Source organism: Hypomesus nipponensis, chromosome 3 (genome assembly GCF_054491055.1).
Source record: "Hypomesus nipponensis isolate SF chromosome 3, ASM5449105v1, whole genome shotgun sequence".
Lineage (NCBI taxonomy): Eukaryota > Metazoa > Chordata > Actinopteri > Osmeriformes > Osmeridae > Hypomesus > Hypomesus nipponensis.
The window spans coordinates 6,184,955-6,212,948 of record NC_140363.1 but is presented as its reverse complement, the minus strand read 5'-3'; the positions used below and the strand labels follow the sequence as shown (position 1 = coordinate 6,212,948).

The window sequence follows — 27,994 nt, the reverse complement described above, 5'->3', positions numbered from 1 at the left end:
TTTCTCCCTTTTGTAATGAATGATTACAGCCTATTGGTGGAGAAGAATTACATCAAACTTCATGCAGATGCGTTTACTTTTATTGCATGATTCAACAGTTAGGAAGGCCTGCACAAAAGGGCATCAGCACTGCAAACATACAGGAGCTGTATGGTATTTACAATAGATGCTTAACTATTCCCACTTATACAGTATGTACATATTAGTCTCTGGTTACTATGACAGTAGTTACAATACCCCTAATCATACACTTCAGCTCTAACAGTGCTCACAAAAACAAAAAGACCATCAGCCATCCCATAATCACTGCAAGGATCCACACACAGCATGTGCAGGATACCAGCACCGCAGGAAATCTGATCTCACGTTCATTACAGGTCAAAAAAAAAAAAAAAAAAAGGTGCAATTTTAAACAGACTTCTCTGAACTCCTCATGGTTTAAGTCTTTAAACGTGACTATCAACTGAAACGAGAACGGAAGCCAAATGCTGGAACATCAAGCCTCATAACATCTCGTCCAGACTAGCTAAAACCAAACATCCCTCAAAATATAAAAAAATACAATAAAAGAAGGATCTAGTACTCTCTCTGTTCCTGACAGGAAGGATGCTGTAGTAGTGGGCATGCAGCCCCTCCCCAGCAGGACCAGGGACCACACCAAGGCCCCTCCCTATCAGGACCAGGGACCACACCAAGGCCCCTCCCCAGCAGGACCAGGGACCACACCAAGGCCCCTCCCCAGCAGGACCAGGGACCACACCAAGGCCCCTCCCCAGCAGGACCAGGGACCACACCAAGGCCCCTCCCCAGCAGGACCAGGGACCACACCAGAGCCCCTCCCTATCAGGACCAGCGTCCACACCAAGGCCCCTCCCCAGCAGGACCAGGGTCCACACCAAGGCCCCTCCCTATCAGGACCAGCGTCCACACCAAGGCCCCTCCCCAGCAGGACCAGGGTCCACACCAAGGCACCTCCCCAGCAGGACCAGCGTCCACACCAAGGCCCCTCCCCAGCAGGACCAGGGTCCACACCAAGGCCCCTCCCTATCAGGACCAGGGTCCACACCAAGGCCCCTCCCCAGCAGGACCAGGGTCCACACCAAGGCCCCTCCCCAGCAGGACCAGGGTCCACACCAAGGCTCCTCCCCAGCAGGACCAGGGTCCACACCAAGGCCCCTCCCCAGCAGGACCAGGGTCCACACCAAGGCACCTCCCCAGCAGGACCAGGGACCACACCACAGCCCTGAGGGCTCATGTGGTTTACGTGAAGCTTTGCTTTGAATCACATTTGTTCACTTCTATTGGGTAATTTTTGTTAAATCACCTGAAAAGAGATACCCTATCCAAATACACTGAAAAAAAAGAAATTATCGACTCATACAGGTAGCCGACACACCTGGAGCCTGCTGTCGCTAGCCTGTGTGATGCTGTGGCTGCAGGTATTGTGAGGGACAGCAGCAGAATGTAAACTGGGGAAAAGCTTTTCAACAGTCAAAGCCAACTTTCAGCATTCAACTCTCCAGTTTACGCTTCAAATTACTTGTCATTACCTCCCCCTCTTTAACTTAATATTTATCTGGCTCCACATGCTCTTACTCAAAGCAAACAGCCAAAAAATGAAATAAAAAACTTAAAAGAAACAGCCTTTATTAAAAAAATAACTAGTAACAGAAAATGGTGTAGTTGTCTATACTTAAACGTACCCTACTACCCATAGTGTCGTTAAAAGATGTGACATGTAGAAAATACAGAATCAGTTTAGCAACTTGTTACAGTACTAATAACGTTCTAGTATTATTATAATTTTGGCCTTTCATATATATATATATATATATATATATATACACACACACACACACACACATATATATAATCCTCTATTGTTTGAGATGGTTGATGTGGGTGGAACTGTGTAAGGGAGGAGGGGGCTGAGGAGGGGGGGCTGGTTGGGGTGTAAGTCTGAGGGGGGAGGGGGTGCTTTACCACAGCATGAAGTTGCCTCAGTGCAGACGAGTTATAAACTAAAATACAAAAACTGCAAAAAAGACGAACAAATTTAAGACCCCAACATGAGGGGGTCCCTGGTGGTGAGGAGGTCCCTGGTGGTGAGGGGGTCCCTGGTGGTGAGGGGGTCCCTGGTGGTGAGGGGGTCCCTGGTGGTGAGGGGGTCCCTGGTGGTAAGGGGGTCCCTGGTGGTGAGGGGGTCCCTGGTGGTTAGGAGGTCCCTGGTGGTGAGGGGTCCCTGGTGGTGAGAAAGTCCCTGGTGGTGAGGGGTCCCTGGTGGTAAAAGAGCACTGAGGAGAAGAGATCTGCGGTGCTTTCTTGTTCTCATCTTGAGGACATGATTCTGGGGTGAGCTTCCTGCCCAGAGGAGCCCCTAGGCCTGCTGGTCTCTGGGTGGGGTGGAGTCTTCGTGCTCCTGGCAGCAGAGCTGCCCCGTGGGGGCCCAGGACTGCAGAGCCCCCTCCTGATGAGCCCTGCAGAAGGAGTTGGGGCACAGCTGGCAGAACGCCTCAGAGGTTTTCCCACAGACGTCGCAGTGGTGCCAAGGGCAGTCCCAGCGGCCTGCAGGAACACACACCCATACAGGTCACATGGTAAACCAACCACAACAGTCACACCCAAGCACTGATCATCCTGACCCCCCCCCCACCCCAATATCCCCAGTACCCCCCCCCTTCTTACCAAAGGGCCTCTTGGTGCGGTCCAGGCAGGACAAGTGGTACGCCTTGGTGCAGCTTTTCTTGTCGCAGAGCACCAGCTGTCCTCCATCTCCACAGCGGAAACACTCGTCCTCAGACGGCTTCTTCCCATCGTTCTTCGTCCGCCGCCTCTTCACCTTCTTCTTCCCCCTCTTCCCTCCTTTCGGTTCCGCCTGCCCGCTCTACGGCGACACGCCCACATTAGCCCCTGGGCGTAGCCTCCTCACCCAGACAGGTCCCAACCCCACCCCTCTCCCCAAGGGTTCTGCTTACCTTGGGCCGGTCGCCGAGGAAACCGCTGCAGTTGGGCGCCCCGCAGCGGCAGACGGTCTTCTCGTTGCCAAGGCAATCCAGGTTGTAGTTGAAGGTGAGCTCAGTCCCTGGACAGCAGCACCACATTTGAAAGGGTATTAGAAACATGTGACCGCGTCACCTCAGAAGGCCCTGTGGCGTTTGAGCCGCAGCTGTGGAGAGGCTCCACCCACCTGCCGGGATGTGGCACACGGCAAACAGCCCCACCCTGGTGTCTCCGTTCACCGTCCACTTCTGGGTCTCGCAGTTGGGCTGGCAGCTGTGGTTCATGAAGCGCGAGTAGTTGCCTTTGGGCCCGGCGTCGATGATGCGGTCCTGACAACACAGGTGCAAGCTAGTAACCACTGGTGTTGTCACTATCCTCAAAGTTTGACTTGGATACAAAACCTCCCCATAATATCTCAATACCAATACTGTAAGGCACACAGCAGAAACCTAAAACGGGACAAGTTACAAAATACTACAGAACATGAAACTTTGTTTTTCAAACTCATTCTTAACTTTTTTTTTTCTCCTAGCATGGCACACAACTTATCTCACATATATTACTATATTGTAGACAACAGTTACTTCCAACAAAGTATTTTGTTTGGACAAGAGGCCATGAGATCATCTTTGGCACTCTGCCCTTACACATGAGCGCACGCCCTCTCTCGTGATATTCTGCTTACGTAGTCCCCACTCCTTCAACAGTAATAGCTAACTGCAGTAAACATAATAACATGTTGTGTTGTTTTCTATAATGTCACACACAACTTGAGTGCAACACTCCCAAAGCAGCACAGCTGTTCTAGCTCCCGGGCCAGGGCTCTGCCACGTGCAGACAGACCCACTTCCCCAGCGAAGCAGCACCCAGCCCAGACGGACTCCTCCCAGACCCAGGGGGGCCGGGCAGGTCTCACCTTGTAGATGGTGAGCATGTAGAAGTGCGTGATGTCATTCTCCTGGGCATGTCTGATCCTGGCTCGACACTCCTCCTCGTCGATCAGCTCGCCCACGTACTCGTTCACAAACTCCCCCTGAGGGACGCACACGTGAGCCGGGAATCTCGTGCGTGACCGCACCCCAGCTCCGACACTCACAGGCAACACAGACCGATTCCTCAGGAGAGAGAGAGAGACTCACCTTCCTGATGTCCCTGAGAGAGACGAGACCCCAGCCCTTGCCGGCGGTCTTGACGATCTTGGTCTCGGGGTAGAGGCGCTTGGTGAAGTCCTGGTTGCAGCAGCGCTCGGCGCTGGGGCACACCTGGGGGTGGCACTCGTACATCAGCATGCGGTTCAGGCACTCGGACTCGAAGCCGCACGGCTTGTCGTCGCTCGGCTTGCAGTTGCACTTGGGGATCTCCGACACGTCGGCCGTGTACACCTGCACCTTGCCAAACGGCTTGTTGACCTGCCGGGACACATGGGGCACGTGAGGATGCTGGTCACCCAGACAGCCAACCTGCGAGGCAGGGGCTGGAGGAGAGGGGGGAGGGAGGGTGGGAGAGAGGGGGGGAGTAGAGGTGGAGGAGAGGGGATGGGAGAGGAGGAGGGGTGTGGAGGAGGAGAGGAAGCCGACCTTGATGTACTTGTATGGAGGTGGCTTTCTGTTGTTCTCCTGGGCCTCCTTGGCCTCACGCTCCACTTTCATCTCCTTGAAGCGCGTTTCAGCCTCCAGGAGAGCTACACGCACACACACACACACATCAAACTTTATCCTCACATGCATCCTCACCCCCTCCACCAAAGCTTTGAGCTATTAGCATCAGGAAGAAGGTTCAGAGTGCCTCTGGCTTAAAAGTCTTTATACAACAAATCCTTTATTCCCAATGCAATACATATACAAAACTCATGCTACTGACTTCACACACACACTCTGCCTTCAATCAAAAGAACATTTTCGAACATGACAACATATTAGACCATAAAGCTTTCTGAATCTTGAATCTTAAAGAGGGAGAAGTGGAAAGACCAAGCTGGGTGCCGGGGGAGCCGGTTCTTACCGTTCTTGAAGACCTTGCCGATGCCAGTCTTCTGGTGCTTGTTGCTGCGGTCGCCCTCCATGTAGGGGAAGACGCGGCCCTGGTGGGTCCAGAAGTAGTCCCTGGAGCCAAAGAAGAACACGGGGAACTCTCCTATCTGGTGGCGCAGGTGCTGGATGTTGGTGGGGATGGAGCGAGGGTGCCTGATCTCTGCAGGCCACCACCTGTGGAGCACAGCACACTGCTGTAGGAGGTGTGAGGTCTGAGGTGGCCGTGGTTACGGGGTACAGTCTCCAGGTGGCCATGGTAGCTGACCTGTAGTTGCCCAGCTTGACCCAGATGATGTCGCGGTACTTGGGCTTCTTCCCGGCCCGGCAGTCGTTGCAGAACCAGTTCCCGTCGGGCATGGCGATGTTCAGGCAGTCTGGGTGGAACGCTGCTGGACACGACTCACAGCACAGCAAACGGCCGCCTGCAACACAGGACACGCTTCCACCGTTAGAAGCTGCTAGGAAGTAGCTCGGCCATTTAAAAAACAGAGGACTCGTGCAGGACGTCCCGTATCGGGATTCCCTCCGTCTGATCGGTAGTCGACAGTCTTTTCACGTCACCTTTTGGTATTTCTGTGGCTCGCTTGGAACCACGATGGGAGGTGTCCCAAAGAGCCCTCGGGGTACAAGGCACATCATTGGCTAGCTACCTTTAGAGCCCACGTGGTACGAGGCACCTGATTGGCTAGCTACCTTTAGAGCAGACGAAGCACCAGCTGACATTGACGTGGGAGTGGTGGCTGTAGCCCTTCTTGGCAGAGAAGTGGTTGGTGCAGACGATGGCGTTGGGGCTGAGCACCTGGCTGCCGGCTGCCACGCACAGGTCCCCCGTGTGATAGGCCACAGGGCAGCGCAGGCAGCGCGTCATCCTCCCTGCAGCAGCCAATCACAACACACTTCAAAATATACACTTCCTGGAATGATTAGTACTTGCCGTGATATTGTATCGGTACCAAGGGGTGGTGTAGTATTAGTACCAGGTGTGGTGTTGTATTCATATTGGCACTAGGTGTAATTTATTAGTATTACAGGGTTCCCACCGAATTCAAGGTTACATTTTCCAAGACTTTTCCTTGCCTTTCCAGGATATTTTCCATGACTTTTCCTCCAGGAAAATAAAGCCCCAACTAAACATTTTCTATACTGCTATCCAGTTATCAGAATCCATAGCGGTGTTTGTATTAATATTGGTACGAGTACAGGGTGTAGTATTGGTACAGTACATTTTCATTTAGTCATTTAGCAGACGCTCTTATCCAGAGCGACTTACAGTAAGTACAGGGACATTCCCCCCGAGGCAAGTAGGATGAAGTACCTTGCCCAAGGACACAACGTAATTTGTACAAGTACAATAGTATCAGTCTGGGTGTGTGTGTTTACCCTTGGAAGCGCGGGGCTTGGCACGGCAGGCGTAGTGGCAGCTCCTGCAGGTGTGCAGCGGGCAGCGGAAGCCCTTGTTGTCAAAGACCGTGAGGGCGTCCAGACGCACGCAGGCCTCGTGGTAGAACTTCCCACAATGCAGCACGGTGCAGCGGCGCACCTCCCCCTCCCACTGCTTACAGGAGAAGCACACGTGCACCCCTGAGGGGGGAAGGGAAATAAGAAAAGACTGTGTTCGGTGTCATCTCTCAAGCCTTTTCTCCCTTCCTGTCTAGTCTGTGTGTACTAGTCTTTTCTGGTAACCAATCCTGGATGTTAAGTGGTGTTCTGACCTGAGGAGCACTGGGAACACAGTAGCTTGCCAGGGGCCATGGGGGCAGGGCTGGTGGTCTGGAGGGCAGTGCTGGAGGTCTGGAGGGCAGGGCTGGAGGTCTGGAGGGCAGGGCTGGAGGTCTGGAGGGCAGGGCTGGAGGTCTGGAGTGCAGGGCTGGTGGTGTGGAGGGCAGGGCTGGTGGTTTGGAGGGCCAGGCCCAGGCAATGCAGGTGGAAGCTCCCACAACACAGACCCTCACAGGGGAACACGTCTTCCCCGGACAGCTCGCACACCTGTAACAACACAAGGTAGCCTCAGTCCTTTTAGTCCTCACAGCACGCTCCCCTCAGGACCCCGGGTTCCCCTCAGGACCCCGGGTTCCCCTCAGGACCCCGGGTTCCCCTCAGGACCCCGGGTTCCCCTCAGGACCCCGGGTTCCCCTCAGGACCCCGGGTTCCCCTCAGGACCCCGGGTTCCCCTCAGGACCCCGGGTTCCCCTCAGGACCCCGGGTTCCCCTCAGGACCCCGGGTTCCCCTCAGGACCCCGGGTTCCCCTCAGGACCCCGGGTTCCCCTCAGGCGGGGGCCTCACCTGGCAGGTGCTCTCCTTCTTGGGCCCTGTGTGTTTCTTGGTGCCGTCGATGCTGGAGCTGGGAGAGTCAGGCCGCTCCTCACTGCCTGAGACCTGCACGACAACACACACACACGTCTGCTCTAAGACACACATCTACCTCACAGCCGCATACCTTGCACATATTGTATATATATTTCTTCTTTCTCCTACTTAATTGTGCATTTATTTATTGTGTGATGAATTGTGTTTTGTATTTCTATATATTTGTATTGTAAACTGTGGGGATAAAACGTTGTACCAAGAATTTCACAACAGGTCGTACTGTATATGGTTACGTATGTCACCAATAAACTTCCATTGAAGTGTTTTTTTAAGTAGCTCCGCCCAGGTGAACCCTGCTCACCTCGGGGTCAGGAACGGCTGGCGCCCTCCTCCTCTTGGGCTGGGTGGGGGCTGGATGGATGCCTGTATCCTGCCTCTTCTTCCTCACGCGCTTGGGCTTGTCAGACAGGATGTCCTCTACCGAGGTGAGGAGCAGAGCGGGGTTAGCACTCCCATGCAGCTGGTCTGAGACACCAGCACAGATCACTACATGAGACACCAGCACAGATCACAACATTATGGTGACCAGCACAGATCACGACATGATGGTGACCAGCACAGATCACGACATGAGACACCAGCACAGATCACGACATGAGACACCAGCACAGATCACTGCATGAGACACCAGCACAGATCACTGCATGAGACACCAGCACAGATCACGACATGAGACACCAGCACAGATCACTGCATGATGGTGACCAGCACAGATCACTACATGAGACACCAGCACAGATCACTACATGAGACACCAGCACAGATCACTGCATGAGACACCAGCACAGATCACGACATGAGACACCAGCACAGATCACTACATGATGGTGACCAGCACAGATCACTACATGATGGTGACCAGCACAGATCACTACATGATGGTGACCAGCACAGATCACTACATGATGGTGACCAGCACAGATCACGACATGATGGTGACCAGCACAGATCACGACATGATGGTGACCAGCACAGATCACGACATGATGGTGACCAGCACAGATCACGACATGATGGTGACCAGCACAGATCACGACATGATGGTGACCAGCACAGATCACGACATGATGGTGACCAGCACAGATCACGACATGATGGTGACCAGCACAGATCACGACATGATGGTGACCAGCACAGATCACGACATGATGGTGACCAGCACAGATCACGACATGATGGTGACCAGCACAGATCACGACATGATAGTTACCAGACAGTGAAGACTTATTTGTTCCCTTCTTCCTGGTTTCCTTCTTAACCTTCTTAGTGTTTTTCTGCTTTGCTGTGGCAGAGCTGTCTGGGACCTGAGGGGGACATACACATCATTACAGAGATGCACAATAGCCCTTCTACAGAGACACACCAGCACACCAAGTTGACCAGCACATACTAACTCTACTAGTAACATAATTGCACACTAGCCCTTCTAAAGAGATGCATACTAACCCTTCTACAGGGCACAAACATGGCACCACAGACGCTGATAACAAACCTTGAGTTTTTCAGCCACTTTGACCCCTCTGTGTCTCTTCCTGGGTGGCTCGTCAGCCGATGCCTCCAGCGCTCTCTTAGAGGGCTTTCTCCCCGGCTTACCTACACACACGCACACAGCTGTAACATCTGGACAGGGATGATGAGCATGGCACTTTTGACAGAGAAACATGTGGGGTTCTGGTGGCGAAGCGCCGTGAGAACCTGACAGGCTCACCTCTGGGCTCAGCCTCCTGGTCCCCTGGAGCGGCCTGGGGCTTCTTCCTGGGGGAGGGGCTGGCTTCTGGGATGCTGGCAGCACAAGGCAGCGGCTTGGACCGCTTCTTGCCCCTCCTGACGGGCGGCTGGGATTCCAGCCGGGACTTTTTCGTTTTCTTCTGAGATTCAAGTAATTGTGCGTGGGTTGTTATGGGTGGGTCCTGCAGGGACACGGCACGCATCATGTGACTTCAAAACATGTTCTCGTAAAACACAGTCGGCAAAAACAGTCAAATGACTTGAGGATAATAATAATAAAACTCTATAACCGACCTGTGAGAGGGACTGTGTTGGAGGTTCTTCTTTGGAGGAGTTTAAGGCCTTGGCTTTTTTTGCCAGCGGGGGAGCAGCGAGTTTGCGTTGACCTCGCCTTGCTGTGGCCTCTGTGTTTTTGGGGCGGGGTGTCTTCTTCCCCATGGAAGTGCTGTGTTTGGGGTGGGCGGTGGGGAAGGCAGGGCCGGCGGGAGCTGGCGGAGCCGCCTCGGGGCCGGCCGGGCTGGGGGGCAGGTCCTCCAGCACGCAGGGGTTCAGCCGGGGGCCGTCGGCCTCGTAGATGAAGCTGAACAAGGCCAGCCGCTCCTCCGGAGGCAGGCCGGCCGCTCTCTGAGCCTGGCCCATCGCCAGGCTCCACTGGGCCCGCAACTTACGAGGCACCAGGGGCTGCTGGACACAACAGATCACTGCATCAGAAAAACTTACAGGATCAGGTGATGGGTTTGGGTTATTAGGTATATATTCGAATATACGGGTAGGACTGCTGTCTTTCTGAGTTGGTATGTGGCTAATGCTAGGATCCCTCTACACCCAGTTTACACAGGGTGACTGCTTCACATTATACTGCACAGACGTTTTAAAACAACTATTTGGTTTGAAACAATATTTCATGCAAAAATAATTTCATGCAAAACTTATTGTAAATGGTCAGTAGCCTAGCCTATTGATCAAGGTACTCCAAAGCATGTACACTGTCGGCTTCATTTGATCTTGATAGGCCTAAAATCTTGTACAGCCCTATTTCTGATACTGTGGCGGCAGAAATTTAGCCGTGGCGGACCGCCACGACAAAATCAACATAGGGGAAACACTGGAGTAGATTGTGTCTATGTGCCAGCATTAATAGATGTTTGGGGTCAGGAGAAAGTACTGGGTAAACATCCCTTGTCATGACTACAAGGACAACTCCAACTGTTATCTCTCTAGTCTGAGAGTGGTCCTGGGCTGGGAGCTGTGAATCTCTTTCTCTGAGACTGTTGTTAACACATTACTGCCCAAATATCACTATCTATGTTTACATTCCACTGGCCTTCAGAGCTGAGAGAGACACGATTGAGACCTCAGCCTGGTGTTGTGTTCTCATGTATTGTCAGAGGTCTGGTTCTCTCTACCAATCTGCAGATTGATAATAATTAAAATGATTAAAATCCAGAACTCAACTGAACTTAGTCACTCCATTTATGAAGAGACAGACAAAACACTTTCTTCATCAGTAGCAAGAAGGGTAGCTTGAGATGCCTATAGGAAGGTACCTTCTGGAAGACTGCAGCGGTGGGCAACTTTTTGCTCCGGCATAGCTGCTGGTACTGGTCCTCTCCCCTGAAGGACACCATGCTCCTCTCCAACATGTAGCCACGCTCGGGATTATCTCCAAAGTACTGGACATGGTACAGCAGTCCTGTCCTGCAGTTCACTGCAGACATGCACATACATACAGAGGCACACACACAGGCGCACACACACACAAAGGCACACACATACAGACCGTCAGATGAACCCCTAAAGTACCTCTCGTTTCTTAATGAATGAAGACTACCTTGGACAGTCACCAGGACAACGTGTTCTGTACCTTTCTGTTTGTGTTTAAAATGTTTGTTGAGTTCCGGGTCGATGGTGACCATGCAGGGCCACCAGGGGGAGCCTGACACCTTGGTCCACACCACGTCTCCCACGGAGAAAACCACCTGCACCTCGGCCTTCTGCTCTGGAGACACCTAGAACACAGGGCAACATCACCCATTACACTCACATCACATGGTACACACTTCCATCCCCTGTTCCCCCTCCTGTGACACACTCACTCTCATCACGTTCGACTGTGGATCAAGAGGTTGCGGGTTCGAATCCCCCGGTACCTCCGCTAAATTAGTATGTTATTCCATTCTAAAAGCCCCTGACCTTTGCTGCTGCTGCGGATATTTCCCTTGAATGAGGTCTGGGAGACACCACCGCGGGGACGAGACAGGGCCGGGGTTTGGTCTGAAGCTTGGCCTTCACAGTCCTCCTCTTCCTCCCAGCCTTGGACTCGTCGGCCGTCCCTAGGAGGCCCTCGGGGGCCAGGTTGGGCCCCTCGGCACAGCACGGCTCAAAGCGTGCCGCCTTGCCTTTGGCTACCATCTGGGTAATCTTCAGCTTGAGCTCGGGGGAGGGAGAGGCACCTTTCCTGGGGGGGCTGCCGTGCAGCGGGGGCGTGTCAGCCCCTTTCAGGATGGGGGGGTCGGGGGGGCACAGTTTGGGAAGCTTCTCCTGGTCCCCATTCAACACCCGAGAGGTAAGGTCTTTTAGCCTCTCGTGGCCGTGGCTGTGGGTGGCCATTTTCTGCAGGACGCTGTCCTGGAGCGTGGCAGCCAGCTGGGCCGCAGCTTTGTCCATGAGCAGGGCAGGGTCGCCCCCCAGGTCTCCCCGGGCCCTGCGCCCTGCCAGGGGCTCACCTGGCTGCTTCATGCTCACTGGGTTCAGGGGAGCAGGCATCAGAGGTAGGGATCCACCCTTGCTGTCCATCCCATCCAACACTAGGCTCACTGAATTAAAAGAGGTTATCGGTCAGATTCAAAATGTAAATTCTATTAGAAAGACAGGCTTCCCTTGTGGCAGGAAATGTCCTCATTAAGCAGATGATAACATTTTGACAGCCAGATCTAAAAATAGCAATTCACAATACAAAGAAACATTTATGACATGAAAAAAATATATATATATATGTCAAAACGATATGATTTAAGATATGCACCTATCTTCACAAGCCAACCTCAACGTTCATCTCAGCGGAATAGCTGCAGTCTCGGTCGATAACATGCATCCGTCGTAAATATGACTTCAGATAAATTAAGACCATTATTCATAACATAACTGAACTCATTCAAATGAAATATAGCAAAGCAGTAACGTCTCACGGACAAACGAAGGGCCACGAAGTTCTCAGCCTGAACCGTTTGCGACCACGAGCAAACAGGGTTGCAGAATCATGGCCAGAGCGGTGCAACCACATGCACTGAATCACTAGTGGACAGCGTGCACTGACGCCAGCAGCATCCCTGGAAAGCCGCGGAAATTGTTACATCTGACCGACCAGCAACCTCAGATGAATCCATTAATAACTATTTTGGAAGTCAGTTAAATAACTACTTTGCAAGAGTCATCAGTTTGGCTTGGTCTACATCCATGGTGGTGGAGGACTCGCCAGTACATATGTGCCCCCATATACCACTTTGCTTTCATGGAGAGCGAGCTAGCTCCAAACGGTGTGGCTAACTTTGCTAGAAGTGGCTACCATCCGTCACAGCTCATTTATTCAATCTAACAAGCTAGCAAACTTGCTAACTACCGTGTCGGTGACAACATTTGCACTGATATGTGAAGACACATGTAGTGCATAGAGTAGGTTGGCTGGCTAGCGACATTTGGTAGACAAAACCAATTTCCTCTACTAGCCGAGTGACAAGACAGGTCAAGTCCAACTGCTGGATTAAGTAAAAATGAATGGACACCCAACTGTTCCACCGAAGATTGCCGCTAGCTGTTATTAGCTAACGTGGGCTCGCTGACACCAAAAACAAGTGTTTATAGTCTAGGAGTACAATAGTTAGTTATACTAATAGTTTTATACACTCAACGAGCTATTTAAACGACACATTTGGGTGATGTCACTAACAATCTAACATGTCGTAACCACCGCCAGTTCAAGTTGGCTGGTTAGCTAACACGTTCCCTACCAGCAAACTAGCACTAGCTAACTCGTTCCACATTCAGTGTTAGCACAGTAGCAATAGCATTCATAAGAATACAGTAAGATCTGCTTCATGCTAGCTTGTTAGCCCATTGCTAATTTGCTTAGTAATTCAGACATGCTCTTTGAAACATTATCATACTGTTACATTTCGAATTACATGTTCCGAACATTTTGTTTATTTACCTGTTGAATTTCCCGATAAATTATTCAACGGAGAAGTAGGCTTTTTCAAACATGTTGAAAACGACGATTTCATTCAACTCGAATCAAAGCTTGCGGGAAACTCTCCTCCCAATCAGCGCGAAAAATGGTCACTTGCGATTGGTTAGGAGCAGATGGAAGTTCAACCGGGATCTTTCAAAAACCAACCGTATCTAATGGCATCTCCACTGTTAAAAACAATTCAAAATATGTTTTGCCATTGCGGGACAAGTTAGTCATAGACAGCTCTCTCATTTTGATATTTTAAAATCCAATAAAAAAAACTATTACGTGTTATTTTACTGTATCGTGAGAGAGAACGAAGCTAAGCATCACTGACGTCACATAAAGTAGCCTACTCGCATTTCTTACCCGCATCGCCAGCGATAAACTAAGGCTTATCAGGTCATCTAATTCAGCAGCTATTAGCTATTTATGTGAAATTACGCAGTTTTTCTTTCTAAGGTAGACAAATATGTTATCATCATACAAAGGTGGTTTAACGGTGGTTGGAAACGTTGGTAACTTGTCGATTAGATCATGTGAAATATGATGAATGCGTTCTAACCTAGGCGTAATCATTTCGGTATAGCTGATATTATGCTTATAAACCTTTAAAATGAGGCTATATGAGTATTCTATACTCCCTTCAGTGCTACAGGTTTTAAAGAAGTTGATTGACAGCTCCACTGACCGCTCAGAAGTTGAACTCTGTAAATTCGCTCAGATCATCGATGTAATCGTTTTAGTCTCCGGTGTTCGCCTACGAAAATACCGGCGATTAAAGGAGTTCTCCAACACCCAAGAACCAATGTATTCTGACCAATTACCTGTCTAGAATAGTCTACAGGTATTGAAGAATATACATTACAATGAAAGTTATAAACTTGGCTGAGGACAGGCCATTAATTAACAGTTCAAATTAAATAAGTCAAATAGCTTATTATGGATGAGAAGTTCTGTTATTTCCGTTTTTGTGTCTACTTACGAGCAATTTTTCTCATCCTAAAAGTTCAAGAATTAGTCAAAAGCATGGATCATGGTGCTATATTTTCTGATTGGGTTAATGACAAATTTACTCAAGGAACGAAGCATTGTGCTATCCAGCTTCACAGTCAAAATCGCCGTTTCCAGGCCGGATTATAAAACGTGCGTTCGTATAAACGAATGGAGCCACGCAGCGTTTAAACCTCGGAGGTTGAACCAGAATCGCTTGGGAAAGAGCCATTCACTGGTGAAGCGGTAGCCTGGCTTGTCAAATTGGCGATGAAGACGGAAGCCAATGGGTTACGAGCGCATTTCACCGGCTCATCTACGGGAAAAGGAAGGTCATGGATCGAGGAGTTTATGAAGTTCTAAATTAAGTCAACTTCTTAGACACGCCCTAACATATTCGTCTCTGAGTTGATACCAGTTAATTTGAATTCAGCCAAGTAGTCTCGCTAGCTCACGCTAGTTAGCTAGTTAAGCGTTAGTTGACAACACTGAATCATCAGCATGGCGTTAATCTTGTTTACGAGGTCTCGAGCTCCATTGATGAAAACGTCGAGGTCGTTAAAGAGCGAATTCCGCAAAGGTAAGAACATTCTTGATTATATGGAAACACGTCAGAATGAATTAACCTAACCTATTTAGGATTGCGACACATTGCTTGTCTCCTAGACAGAATACAATCTTAACATCAGTCATCATCACTCGTTAAAAGGCCAGCTTTGCTAGCGAGCTAACAGAGACGTCACATATATTTGAAAAATGTGGAAGATGGTTGATTATTGTGGAGTGCGAGCTAGTTTATTTCCAATGGAATGGAATGACACTGTGTGTGTCTTATGATGGTTCCTAGTGATGGCCCTTTCCTGCTTATATTAATCATTTTACGGTACCTCAGCGAGGAGTGCTCAACTATGTCATCTCTGTTAGCAAGTGATAGTCTAGGTTGATGTAGTCTTTAGCTAGGCGGCTAGTTAACAAGAGCAACTTGCACCCCAGTTTCAAAACACCGTTTTAGCCGGACATGTTTACCAATTTACACACAGATACGGTATTATATGGGTTCATTTACAACTAGTATTTGTTCAAGTCAAAACATGATTGTGAATAACTGAATCCCTAGCCATCTTCGTACTTCGAATAGGAATCTTGAAGCGGGGTAGACCTACGTCATCCGTGGCCAGGTTATTTGAGGACAGCCTATGCTACACTGCCACCCTTCTACCGCTGCAGTCTGCCAGGGCACTGTTTCTGTCTCTGCAGACCAGAACAGACACGCATTTTACGAAGCAAAATCACCCGATCCTAAAAAGCTAACTTATGGCTGGATAGACAAATGTTCTATTTGTAATTAGACATTATGGTAAACCAGTTTCAGTTTCAAGGGTGTTGAACATGTCTGCTAACTGACAGGCAGGCCTAAGGGCTTGTAAATATGGCTAAACGAGGGTTCTTTTGACAGGCTTTGTGGCTTTCAGGTGGGTCTTTGTACAAGGCCAGAGGTATATTCACAATCTTGAAGGCATGTTTGTAGTGATAAGCGCAATGAGCTTTAGCGTCTCCGTGTCATCTGTCATAGACACAGGAGTAAAATACATGTTTTGGAAGCTGTTCTAACTGGCCAGATCAAGCATATCCACACTACAGTGCAGAATAAAGTAATATGCTTATTCTATTGGTCCTAAACATACAGGAGTTGGCATGGCTGTGACTAGTCTCGTCGGGCAGAGCGAGGTCACAAGCATATCTATGTATGTGACAGGGGCAGTGATTTCTGGGCTGTGTCTAGCGGTCTCCTAATTATGCAACAAAGGGCTATAAAAAGATTTGGTAGGGGGACTGTACCTGGTGTTTAGCCCAGACACAGGGGTTTCCACGTGAGGGAAGTCAGGCCTGGCCTCAGATGAACCCAGCCCAGACAGCCCTGCAGTCACCCCCCTCATCCCATCACTGCAGCCCCTCTGTCCCCAGAAAGCGTTTTGAATTACAGAAGGAGGGGAGAGGCTCGTCAGTGTGTGACATTTCGACATCCCTGCAATGGACTAACTAGAGTAGCACTTGGACCTTGGAGTCTAGCTGTGGAGTAAGAACCGGGGAAGTGATTAGTCAGGGTTACTGATGTGACCAATGTCCAGCCTCCTATCACCTGCTGAAGGGGTGCTGGGGTATTTCCTCACCTATCTAGGAGCCCATGGACTAAATGAGGGTGAGGACCGAGGGATGTTAATGAACATCGCCAGGAAATAGTCCAGGGTGTTAACAGGCTTGTTGAAATGTTTAGCGATGTTGCGAAAGCAAAGGAACATCCTCTTGACGCGTTTGGTGTGTGATGGAAGGATCTCTGTGAATCCTGAAGACAATACAGTGCTGTCGGACAGCAGGCTTCTGTTCACTGAATTGTCATTGTGACAATTTCCTACATCCACATCATATTGCTTGCTGCACATTTTGTGATGGTCTCTTCACTTGAGATTTGGCATGTTTCTTTGGTCTGTTCAGGGAGAGTGTGTTCAGACTGTGGTGTAAGAGTTAGCTCTCTCTCATGCAACCCTATTACTATTCCGGTAAAAAGCTGTGGTTTGTGTAACTCATTCCAGGGCGTTCCAAGGGAACACAGCGCTGTATTCTTAACAGTGAGAAAGGTGATGGGATTCCAGTACACTCTGTTGCGCTCGGCCTAGCATGTCGCCTCCAGGCCTGGCTGTGCTGGACATATGAGGGGCTTAGAAAAGGATACAACCTGCTGGGAGAGGCCTGATTTTAGAGGATGTTGGTAGAGAGCTAGAGATGGTTGCAATAGAAACTGATGGTCGTGTTCAATCCCAATGAATCAATCCAGGATGCATTGGTAAAAGCAAATAAGAAAAAAAGCACAGTGACAGTCATGCTAGCTAAGGAGCGGAAGATCTTAAGAAGGCTCCCGCACCCTTTAAGTCACCTGATTATTAATGACTATCAAAATTAGTGGAAGTTAAAGTAACATTTTGTCTCCTTTTTTGGTGATAGAAAAAGGATCAGATGCGTGCATAGGGGGTTAAATATTGGCCAATCAACCCAAACTAATTCCCCTGTGGTTTAAAGGAAGATGGGAAACTGAACAGTGTATTAGCATGAACCAAATAATGCCAATACAAACGTAATTACAGTAATTTGACTCTATGGGTTAAATCAGAGCAAGAATGGTCAAAGTAAGGTTAAAATGAAATGTGCATTTGATAACATCGCAAATGGATGAAATCCATGACAAGGCAAACGTGTTACAAAATGAAGGCTTTAAATCTGACCTACTCTACCATGGTCATTGTAAATCAGAGAGACAGGAGAAGGAGTACAAGGGAGAACAGAGGAGAAAGGTCTCAGGAGATGAAGAACCCACAGAACAATGCTTCCCCATTCCTTTTATACACAAAAGCAACCAATCAGACCACTTCTTGACCCTTACTTATCAACATAAGACTAGCAATGCACAGTAAGTTACACAGTGGGGTGTGAGAGCCATCCAGTTGAGACCCTGTCGAGCACCTCCAGATTTTAGCATATGAGAGGTGGGGGCAGGGTGACACCCAGCCTTACACGTGACTCAAAACAGCGTTTTGATCTGAACTGTCAACTGTGTTGTGATCCTTTGCACCACTGTTTGCTGTTGTACATCTACCGTCAGAACACGACTACTTTAGCACTGACAGCAGCAGCCCCCTCAACTACAAGAGGCCAAGTTACCCAGACATCAATAGCATCAACTTACAAAAGAACATACATTTTCATTTATTTAAGCAAAGCAAAAACACTTTAAATCTGCTGAATGCAGGCAGAGAAAAATCCACCGGAATGGATTCATCCAACTTTAGCTTGGTGATATATTTGACATATGGCCCAACCCCATGGTGGAGGCAGTCTGTTGTCGACTTAAGGTCTAATGTACTTCATTGACACCTTCTGTGACTGTTCAGCTGTGAGTGTTACTGGGGAGATCATGCAGACACATATTATGTATCAGCCGCGGGTAAATATAACCTGGTTTGGTGTGTGTGAGATTAATTGTGTGGTGGGGGATTATCATCATCATGCGTTTGTCTCTCCAGGGAAACTGCAGGATGGATCCAGCCTCAGCTGTTCTGCACTCAAGCTGTCCATCAACAGGTAAGCTCCTGTCAGACGGTACGGACACTAGGACCATGCGTGCGCCTGGAGCTGGGAGGAGGCAGGTCCGGATGTCTCCTAACTTCACCCTCTTCTTCTCCTGTAGGGACGCCCTGCAGGCTGGCAGTGTGGCCCCAGCCCCTTCTGTCTGCCCCCCCCTGCTCCTCACAGAAGGCTTCCTGGCCACAGACCCCCCCCGGCTCTACTGCATCATGGCAGCGAGCTCCTCTTCACAGCACCCCTGTTCCTCCTCCACTCCGTACCCCGCCCTGGCCGCAGGGGTCCGCTGGACGATAGCCCGGCCGCAGACGCACGCGCAGGTGCGCTGGATTCACGCCTCGGGGCGGCACTGGGACAACTCCAAGGTGGAGAGGTCCCTGCGCTCCCTGAAGGACAAGAACAAGAAGCTGGAGGAGGGCGGGCCGGTGTACAGCCCCACCCTGGACTCGGACGTGGTCAGGAGGACCATCAGGCAGCGCGTGCTGGACGAGGTCAAGCACTACTACCACGGCTTCAGGCTGCTGTGGATCGACACCACCATCGCAGGGCGCATGCTCTGGAGGGTGCTGAACGGGTCGCCGCTGACGCGCAGGGAGAGGAGGCAGGTGAGGCTGGGGGGTTTGGTCTCTGGGAACGGCGTGGTTAGAAGATGCCAGGGTGGGGAGGATGTGAGTGACCTGGAAGGGAGGAGTTGACACCGTTCTCCATGTTTTGAAGAAGTTTCATGCTCATTGACGTGGACAGTGGGGTGCATTTGAATGCAATTGCGTGTGTCCATAATTCCGACTCCAATAGATGAAAGGAAGGCCGGGCCCATCTGGGTGTCGAGGAGTAGGGTTGGGGTCTGGAGCCTAGTGTCTCATGTAGGTTAAAGGTCTGGAGGCTAGTGTCTCATGTAGGTTAAAGGTCTAGAGGCATGGCCTGTGTGGTTCCCGGGGATCAGCAGAGGCTGAGCATGGATCCAGGACTTTTCAGACACAGTGTTCCGACTTGTTTAATCCAAACCCTCTCAGCCCTGATGGGATCAATTATAGGAAATGAGCAAACGGTGTCAGTGTGTTCTGTGGGTACTGCTGCAGGATTACAGCTCTCCAGGAAGAGCCTCTACCCCCCTCACGTCCCCGGTGACTCTAACTTACTTGACCAGCAATCCACAAGGCCCAGACACTAAGCTAGCTACCACAGGCTTCCACGACTAGCTGGTCTAGGCTAGCTAGCTGCTTTGTTTAGGCTAGTAGGCTGCTTGGTCTTGGGTCGCTGGTGGTGTGCGTGTTTGTGTTTGGCCATAGGAACGTTCCGCTCTGCTCCTGGCTGCAGCACGGATCACATTGAAAACACGAAGCTCCGTCCTCACCCGGAGAGCAGGTTATTTGAGGCAACACCATTCTGTCCTCTCCTCTTTATCTTGTGTGATGCAGCAGAAGTTTCATCTGCAACTCCCTCTGGAATGCATCACAGGGGTGGTCTGAGATGTGACAATGAGTGAGGCCACGTCCACACCATCATGTGACCTAGCCTGGCTCCCCTAACCCCCCTCGCTCCTCCCTGCAGAGGACAGGGGGAGGGGAGAGCTGTGGTCAAGGGGAGGTGGGGAGGAAGAGAGGGAGTGGGTTGGACCAGGGAGACAGGTGGGGGATTGATGGGGTTAACCCCTGCTTATGTCAGAATGTGATGAATTATCTTGGGACTTGATGGTGCCCATCCTCAGTTAGGGATCTGTGTCTCCTACCTGTGACTTCACTGTGCCCCCCCCTCCCAGACTCTAGCCCGGCCTGGAACACAGTTTTCTTTTCTGTTGAGAGTTGTTTTGAACAGATGTTGGTTTACAAGAATGCTCACTGTACCACATTGAATAACTAGCCAATGAAATAGGGGGGGGAAGGCCAGTTGCCGTGGTGATGTATGGCCAGTAGGTAAGAAGTGCTGACTAAAGAAGTGCTAGGCCTATTATGGGATGAAGTGGGGTGATTGTTGAGAGGGACAAAGAGAGGGGAGATTAGGGGGGCAACATTTCCCCCAAAACCGCTGCCCTCTGCTGGATGGATATACACACTGCATCAACACCTGATGGCGTCACACTTGACACCAGGGCAGCAGTTCTCAACCCTGGTCCTCAGGGACCCCATATTTTAAACACACCTCATTCAAATGAATGGGTCATTATGAAACTCAGCAGAAACCTGGCTATAACTAACTTATTTAATTATTATTTACAAAATTGCTTTTATGACTAGATGATATGAAGGTTGAGTACTTTTTTCGTTATCGGTGATCTTATAAATGTAAGTACCAAAGCTACTGAGAAACTGTCATCGCTATCGGCATCACAGGCACAGCACTATATGATTCTTGATGATCTGTGTATCACTGACATCTTACAGTTTTTCTCGATTGCTAACACACAAAAATGGTATGTGTAAGCCATCCTCACAAAACCATTTTGCCAACTCCCAGCAGACAGACCATGTACCCTAGTCTTTAAACACAATTTACCCTTTTTACACATTACTCAGGTTCATTCACACTTCTTTGCAAAAGTCCAAACACCTCTCAGTATAAGGGACAATTGTCACCATTATGTCATTTAGAAAACACTGCTGTTTGATAAATAAACTCAAACCACCGCAATTCACTAATGACTAGTGTGACCTCAATGTGAAGTGTTGCAAAGCAGTTACATGCCAGTTGATATAACCTTCATGTAAAATGCATCTCTCATAAAAACAACTTGTTATTCAGAACCACACAGCTCACGACACACACTTTGTTGCAAATATTCCCCCAGTTCCTGAGGACTTGCGCTGACGTCTTCAGACTCCTCCCCTTCCTGGTCTTCATCATTGTTCCCTTCATGGAGTTCCTGCTTCCTGTGGTACTGAAGCTCTTCCCCAACATGCTGCCCTCCACGTTTGAGACGCAGTCTAAGAAGGTACGGTTCTCTGACATCTAACCCTCAGCCTTTCTCTGACCCCTTGTTCAGCTGGTGGAAGGTCATCTGCTGTTAAGGAGGCTGCCTCACCTACACATGGCCCTAATCCCATCATAAGCCTTCGCCAAAGGAACTGTCACTACCCATAATCCCCTGTTGCCCTCACTCTTTCTGACCCAGGTGGAACCCTTCCCTCAGTATTTAGACATAATGGTGTCATATCCTCTCTTATACAATCCCCTGTGTGTGTGTGTGTAGGAGGAGAGGTTGAAGAAAGAGCTGAGGGTTAAGCTGGAGATGGCCAAGTTCCTCCAGGACACCGTGGAGGAGATCGCCCTGCGCAACAAGGCGTCCAAGGGCAACGTCACCGAAGAGTTCTCCACCTTCTTCCAGAAGGTACCGTCCCCGGGCCTGCGTAACCGCCCCCTCTCGGTGCGTCTCCCAGCCTCTCTAAACGCTCTCTGTGGCTCGTGTGTGTGTGTGTGTAGATCCGAAACTCAGGCGAGCGGCCCAGCAACGAGCAGATCATCCGCTTCTCCAAGCTGTTCGAGGACGAGCTGACCCTGGACAACCTCACGCGGCCCCAGCTGGTGGCGCTGTGCCGCCTGCTGGAGCTGCAGTCCATGGGCACCAACAACTTCCTGCGCTTCCAGCTCATCATGAAGCTCAGGACCATCCGCGCCGACGACAAGGTCGGCCTGCCTCCCTCTCGCTCTCTCTCGCCCCACCGGACTGGCGGTCACCCTGATGTGTGTGTGTGTGCTAAGCAGCTGTGTGCTCTGGCCCTCCAGATGATCTGGGAGGAGGGCGTGGACAGCCTGAGCGTGACGGAGATCCAGGCAGCGTGTCGGGTCCGGGGGATGAGGTCACTGGGGGTGACGGAGGAGAGACTGAAGGAGCAGCTCCGACAGGTGCTCGCCCGCCCCGCCTCGCACGCCTCACCCACGACACGCACCTCACACACGCCTGCCATAACCTCTCCACCCGTGGTGGTGTCGTTGTTGTTGTTGTTGTTGTTGTTGTAGTGGCTGGAGCTGCACCTGAAGCAGCACATCCCCACCTCCCTGCTGCTGCTGTCCAGGGCCATGTTCCTCCCCGACACGCTGTCCCCCGCCGACCAGCTGAAGACCACGCTGCAGAACCTGCCCGAAAACATGGTGCGTCGGCAGGGCCTCTCCTACTCGCTCAGAGCTGCAGTCTGCCGCGGGAGTTTGGTCCTAAAACTGCTCAAGCATTTTTTGTGTCGGGTAGTATGGTTACCCGTATCTTTGTGTGACTACCCGTGTGTGTGTTTGTGTGTCTCTGACTCTTGATCTTTATTGTGTGTGTGTCACTCCTGGTCTGTGTGTGTGTGTGCGTGCGTGCCCACAGGCCAAGGAGGCCCAGTTACAGGTGGCAGAGCTGGAGCTGTCCCAGGTGGACAACAGGACCAGGCTGGAGACCAGGCTGCAGGAGGAGGCTGCCCTCCGCCAGGACCAACAGGACAGGCTGCTGGAGAGACACAACGACACCCTGGACAAGGAGCTGGCTGCCAGGGTAACACACACACACACAGAACACAGACTCAGTCACACACACACACACAGGACACAGACCCAGTCGCACACACATGCACTGTGGGAGCAGGGTGTTACAGTAGGAGCAGGATGAGGACATGTCTTCCTCCAGCAGAACGGGGCAGTGATGGACGCGGAGGCCAAGAGGAGCCCGCTTAACCCTGAGCGCGCTCTCTCCAGTGTGGACACGGCAGAGACCCTCCGAGACCCCGCCCCGGTCCTGGAGGGGGTTAAGGTAAACACACACTGTCCTAACACAGCCCAGACACACATGCACACAGACACAGCCCTAACGCACCACACCACTACACGCACACACACAGCCACACACACACAGCCACACACACACAGCCCTGACACTGCCCGCCACACACGTACAGCCCTGACACACACACTGCCCTGACTGTCACACTGCCCTGACTGTCACACTGCCCTGACTGTCACACTGCCCTGACTGTCACACTGCCCTGACTGTCACACTGCCCTCTCACCTGTGTCTGACTCATCTATCTCTGACTCACCTGTCTCACACAGTTTGAGTGGCAGAAGTACATCCATGTTCAGGTCAGACTCCAGGCTCCGACCCTCCCCTGCCTAGTGTAGGCTGCCTAGTGCAGGCTGCCTAGTGTAGGCTGCCTAGTGCAGGCTGCATAGTGCGGGCTGCATAGTGTAGGCTGCCTAGTGCAGGCTGCCTAGTGCGGGCTGCATAGTGCGGGCTGCATAGCGTAGGCTGCATAGCGCAGGCTGCATAGCGTAGGCTGCATAGCGTAGGCTGCCTAGCGTAGGCTGCCTAGTGCAGGCTGCATAGTGCAGGCTGCATAGTGCAGGCTGCATAGTGCAGGCTGCATAGTGTAGGCTGCATAGTGTAGGCTGCATAGTGTAGGCTGCATAGTGTAGGCTGCATAGTGTAGGCTCCAGGCCTGTGTGTGTCAGTGTTGAAGCTCCCCCCTCTGCTCCGCCAGGGCGAGGAGATAACCAAGGAGGAGATCGACATGCTGAGTGACGCATGCACCAAGCTGAAGGAGCAGAGGAGGCTGCTGTCCCTGGAGAAGGAGGAGCTGGAGGACCTGAAGGACGACGTCCAGGAGTACAGCGAGGTGAGGCGCTAGCCCAGCACGTCCCTGTCCAGCCCAGCACGTCTCTGTCCAGCCCAGCACGTCTCTGTCCAGCCCAGCCCGTCCCTGTCTAGCCCAGCACGTCTCTGTCTAGCCCAGCACGTCTCTGTCTAGCCCAGCACGTCCCTGTCTAGCCCAGCACGTCCCTGTCTAGCCCAGCACGTCTCTGTCTAGCCCAGCACGTCTCTGTCTAGCCCAGCACGTCCCTGTCTAGCCCAGCACGTCTCTGTCCAGCCCAGCACGTCTCTGTCCAGCCCAGCCCGTCCCTGTCTAGCCCAGCACGTCCCTGTCTAGCCCAGCACGTCCCTGTCTAGCCCAGCACGTCTCTGTCTAGCCCAGCACGTCTCTGTCTAGCCCAGCACGTCCCTGTCTAGCCCAGCACGTCCCTGTCTAGCCCAGCACGTCTCTGTCCAGCCTGGACCTTTTCACTGCAACTCCGCATGGAGATTTGGGGAATGATGTGGATCCGTACGAGTCACGGAACAACTACGGTCCTTTATGACACTTTAGAACACTTGCAAATTGCAGAATATGTCGGCAATCGCTAATTGAAGCAGTGACTGTTGCCGATAGGAAATTAAGCTTCTATCGCTCAACCCTAACACTCCTACACACGCACACACACGCACACATCTATACACATACATCTACACATGCATACACACACACACACACTTACACTGCAGCTCCTCACCAGGTATGTAGCAACACCGTGACCTTTGTCTGGGAACTGCTTCCTGTGTGTGTGTGTGTGTGTGTGTGTGTGTAGGATCTGGCAGACCTGAAGAAGGAGCTGTGCAAGTCTGGCCAGCAGAGGGCAGTAAAGGAGTCCATGGCCAGCAAGCGCCTGTCCAAGAAGGTCAACCACATGATCGGACGCATCGGCAAGATCATCACCGAGCTGGAACACGACAAGGTGGTGCTGGACGGCCAGATGGGCCGCGACACCACGCCTCCTGTCGGGTAAGAACGCCCGCTCTATGGAACGCGCTACACCCTTCTGGAACATTATTGAAGCGCTAAACACCTTCTAGAACATGCCGGTGGAACCTTTAAACGCATTTGAGAACATTTTGGAATCACTGTCGCACATTCTGGAAAACGTGCTTCATCTTGTGCAAAAAAAAAAAGAAAACGGTGAACACATTCTAGAACATGTAGAATCCCCGAACACATTCGAGGAAAAGGCTTAATCTTGTACACTTAATGTTTTGGACCAGGGGTTCCCAATCCTGGTCCTCGGGCCTCCCTGCCCTGCATGTTTTAGATGTTTCCTTCTTCCAACACACCTGATTCAAATGAATGGTCGTTAGCAGGCTTCTGCATAACTAGATAACGACCCATTCATTGGAATCAGGTGTGTTGAAGCAGGGAAACGTCTAAAACATGCCCGAGGACCGGGATTTGGAACCCGTGTTTTAGACCATACACGATCACGAGACATCGTCCAAAACATGTATAATCAATCAATCCAAATGATAGAACATGCCTCTTCCCGTGGAGTCCAAGTGTTGCTAGTAGTCATCCATTCTGGTCACCAGGGGGTGCTGTTGGAATGTGTCCAGCCCTTGTCGTACCCTGATGTACATGTTGCAGTCTAGTGTCCAGTGATGCGTGTTAGAGTGGTGTGGAGGTCAGGCTCAGCCTTCAGGCTCCTCAGTTCCTAACACATCTGTGTTTCACAGATTGTTCTCTGAGAGACATAGCGCCCCCTGCAGGTAAGACGCCCTGCGCCCTCCCTCCGCAGTACACAGTAACATCGTATGGAGGAGAACTGCTTGATTTGACATTTTGCATTTTGGGTGTTTTTCTAATACTCTCCATCTAATCCGGATGCTCCGAATGTGCATTCCTGATCACTACCATCAGACAGACAGCATCTCGATCGTCTTTGATTTTAATTTTTTACATTTTTTGCTCAATTGTTTTCATGAATTATAATTCGCTACTCAGTCATATATTGTTCTTCATTGCGTATCAGCGTGCAGAGCCTGAGAGAGAAGCGATTTCCAAGCTGAGAACTAGTTTTGCTTGACGTTCTCCCGTGCATGGGAGCCTGGGTGTGGCAGGCTGAGGCCCCTCCTCCACGCTGTGGCGGCCAAGCCGACCCAACGCATTCTGGGTCTGTGTGTTCCTCTCTTCCGCAGGGAGAACCTGGTCAGCATCAGCGAGCTCATCAGCGTCATGCGGCAGATCCAGAACATCCCGGAACACAAGTTGCAGAGCATCGCCATCGCCCTTGACGACAACAAGGATGGCAAAGTGGACATCGATGAGGTCATCAAGGTACGAAGGCAGGGCTCGGGCCGATGTGGCAGGTTTCTCTCTCTGTTCGTTCTCTGGGTTCTCTCTCTGGGTTCTTTCTCTGTGTTCTCTCTCTGTTCTCTCTCTCTCTCTGGGTTCTCTCTCGCTCTGGGTTCTCTCTCTTTCTGGGTTCTTTCTCTGGGTTCTCTCTTTGTTCTTTCTCTCTGGGTTCTCTCTCTGGGTTCTCTCTCTCTTGTTCTCTCTCTCTCTCTCTGGGTTCTCTCTCTCTCTCTCTCTCTCTGGGTTCTCTCTCTCTCTCGCTCTCTCTCTCTCTCTCTCTCTCTCTCTCTGGGTTCTCTCTCTCTGGGTTCTCTCTCTCTGTTCTCTCTCTCTGTCTCTCTCTCTCTCTCTCTCTGGGTTCTCTCCCTGTTCTCTCTCTCTCTGGGTTCTATCTCTCTGGGTTCTCCACGTGACGGCTGTGTTGTCTGTGCAGGTGGTGGAGCTGATCGACAAGGAGGACATTGACGTGTCCACCAGCCAGGTGGCAGAGATGATGGTGCTGCTGCAGAAGGAGGAGATGCTGGTGGAGAAGGAGAAGGCCAAAGACAAGGCAGAGAAGGAGCAGGCAGCTACGCAGCTATAACAGGAGCTCTGGCTGGGGGTCACCCCTCCGTCCTGACCCCCCCCCCCCCCCCACCAGGGTTACCCCCCCCCCCCCCCCATCACGGTTACCCCACCAGCTACACCCTCCATCCGTCATTGGCAGGTGCCACCTAAATGTGTCTAACAAAGAAATGTCCTCCTATTCCAAGTTCCTTAAAGCTGCTGACTAGCTTCTAAATGCACAAAGGTAGAAATAAGTACAACTAATTTACTACCTGGATCGAAGCATTTTAGGGTTTTTTCAGCAGTTAAACGGTTGTTCTCCTATCATGCACTGGCTGGAAAAGCTTTGCTAAAATTGGTTTGGAAAACAAGATGTTGAAATTTGATGTGAATCTTTCTTGCCTTTTTTAAGTGAATTCAAACGCGACCATTCCCCCAGACATGCTTCTTGACCGCACACAAACACGTTCACCTCCGTCATTCCACTCAGAAGGCACACCATTTGCTTTGATGTTTTTGTTTGGTTTGCATCGACGTGTTTTTGATAAACGTATTATTTATAGCCAATGTGACATGGAGGAGTAGCACATGAGGAAGGTGGACGTGCTGACTAGGTGCTCGGCTCTCACCAGGGCTGGATGTAAACGCGCAGGGCGGAGGAAAGGTGGACGTGCAAGGTTGAGGAGAGGGAAGGTAGAGAGAGCGGAGAAAGTTCTGACAGTGTATTTGCACTACAGTGGGTTGCCTGCTAGACGAGCTGGAGCCGCGCAGAGGTGTCCAGGGGGGTACCTGGAACGGCCTAGTGGGCATCAGGGTTATCTCAGGGTATCTGGACGTGCCCTGGGGTATCTAGGGCAGCCTGGGGGTATCTGGAGGGTGGAGGTGTCCTGGGAAGCAGGACCTTGAGATCCCTCTCAACAGCATTCTTCTGGGCCCCTGGTCTCCAGACTTGGCCCCCCTGCACTATTGGGTCCAGAGGCATTCATATTTAAAGCAACAAGTAAACTATACTAATTGCTTTTAACTTTTGGCGCTTTTAAGAGACACTTTGATTGTGTACTAT

The 27,994-nt window shown here is 51.0% G+C and overlaps 3 protein-coding genes across 9 annotated transcripts in view; 2 read left to right on the top strand and 1 right to left on the bottom strand.

Annotated features, from left to right (window-relative positions):
* Positions 1-395, top strand: part of larp1b (La ribonucleoprotein 1B) — a 35,438-nt gene extending 35,043 nt beyond the window's left edge. For all 3 annotated transcript variants that reach the window (XM_084673725.1, XM_084673734.1, XM_084673717.1), the window contains exon 20: positions 378-395. The gene's annotated coding sequence lies outside the window, so the exon portion shown is untranslated. The remainder of the gene's footprint in view (positions 1-377) is intronic.
* nsd2 (nuclear receptor binding SET domain protein 2) lies at positions 63-13,652 on the bottom strand. 3 transcript variants are annotated; one of them, XM_084673706.1, is made up of 23 exons: positions 13,334-13,652; positions 12,152-12,235; positions 11,320-11,942; positions 10,991-11,135; positions 10,674-10,834; positions 9,421-9,810; positions 9,107-9,308; positions 8,891-8,991; positions 8,609-8,702; positions 7,700-7,815; positions 7,315-7,407; positions 6,743-7,016; positions 6,411-6,611; positions 5,724-5,903; positions 5,296-5,452; positions 5,002-5,204; positions 4,578-4,681; positions 4,140-4,409; positions 3,917-4,033; positions 3,188-3,329; positions 2,976-3,082; positions 2,686-2,884; positions 63-2,565 (listed from the first exon to the last, which is right to left on the bottom strand). In XM_084673706.1, exons 3-23 carry the CDS (start codon positions 11,920-11,922, stop codon positions 2,378-2,380), a joined length of 4,047 nt encoding a protein of 1,348 aa, XP_084529832.1. In that variant the 5' UTR covers positions 11,923-11,942; positions 12,152-12,235; positions 13,334-13,652; the 3' UTR covers positions 63-2,377. The 3 variants fall into 3 exon arrangements, with proteins under 3 accessions (XP_084529832.1, XP_084529815.1, XP_084529824.1); XM_084673689.1 differs by lacking the exon at positions 12,152-12,235; XM_084673698.1 differs by lacking the exon at positions 12,152-12,235 and having other exon boundaries at positions 9,421-9,807.
* Positions 13,653-14,449: 797 nt separating this feature from the next.
* letm1 (leucine zipper-EF-hand containing transmembrane protein 1) lies at positions 14,450-27,010 on the top strand. 3 transcript variants are annotated; one of them, XM_084673847.1, is made up of 15 exons: positions 14,450-14,927; positions 18,424-18,481; positions 18,588-19,086; positions 21,267-21,410; positions 21,669-21,806; positions 21,899-22,102; positions 22,202-22,321; positions 22,436-22,567; positions 22,782-22,946; positions 23,082-23,201; positions 23,929-24,063; positions 24,851-25,044; positions 25,767-25,799; positions 26,229-26,367; positions 26,819-27,010. In XM_084673847.1, exons 1-15 carry the CDS (start codon positions 14,849-14,851, stop codon positions 26,966-26,968), a joined length of 2,310 nt encoding a protein of 769 aa, XP_084529973.1. In that variant the 5' UTR covers positions 14,450-14,848; the 3' UTR covers positions 26,969-27,010. The 3 variants fall into 3 exon arrangements, with proteins under 3 accessions (XP_084529973.1, XP_084529963.1, XP_084529983.1); XM_084673837.1 differs by having other exon boundaries at positions 23,079-23,201; XM_084673857.1 differs by lacking the exon at positions 25,767-25,799 and having other exon boundaries at positions 23,079-23,201.
* Positions 27,011-27,994: the final 984 nt, after the last annotated feature.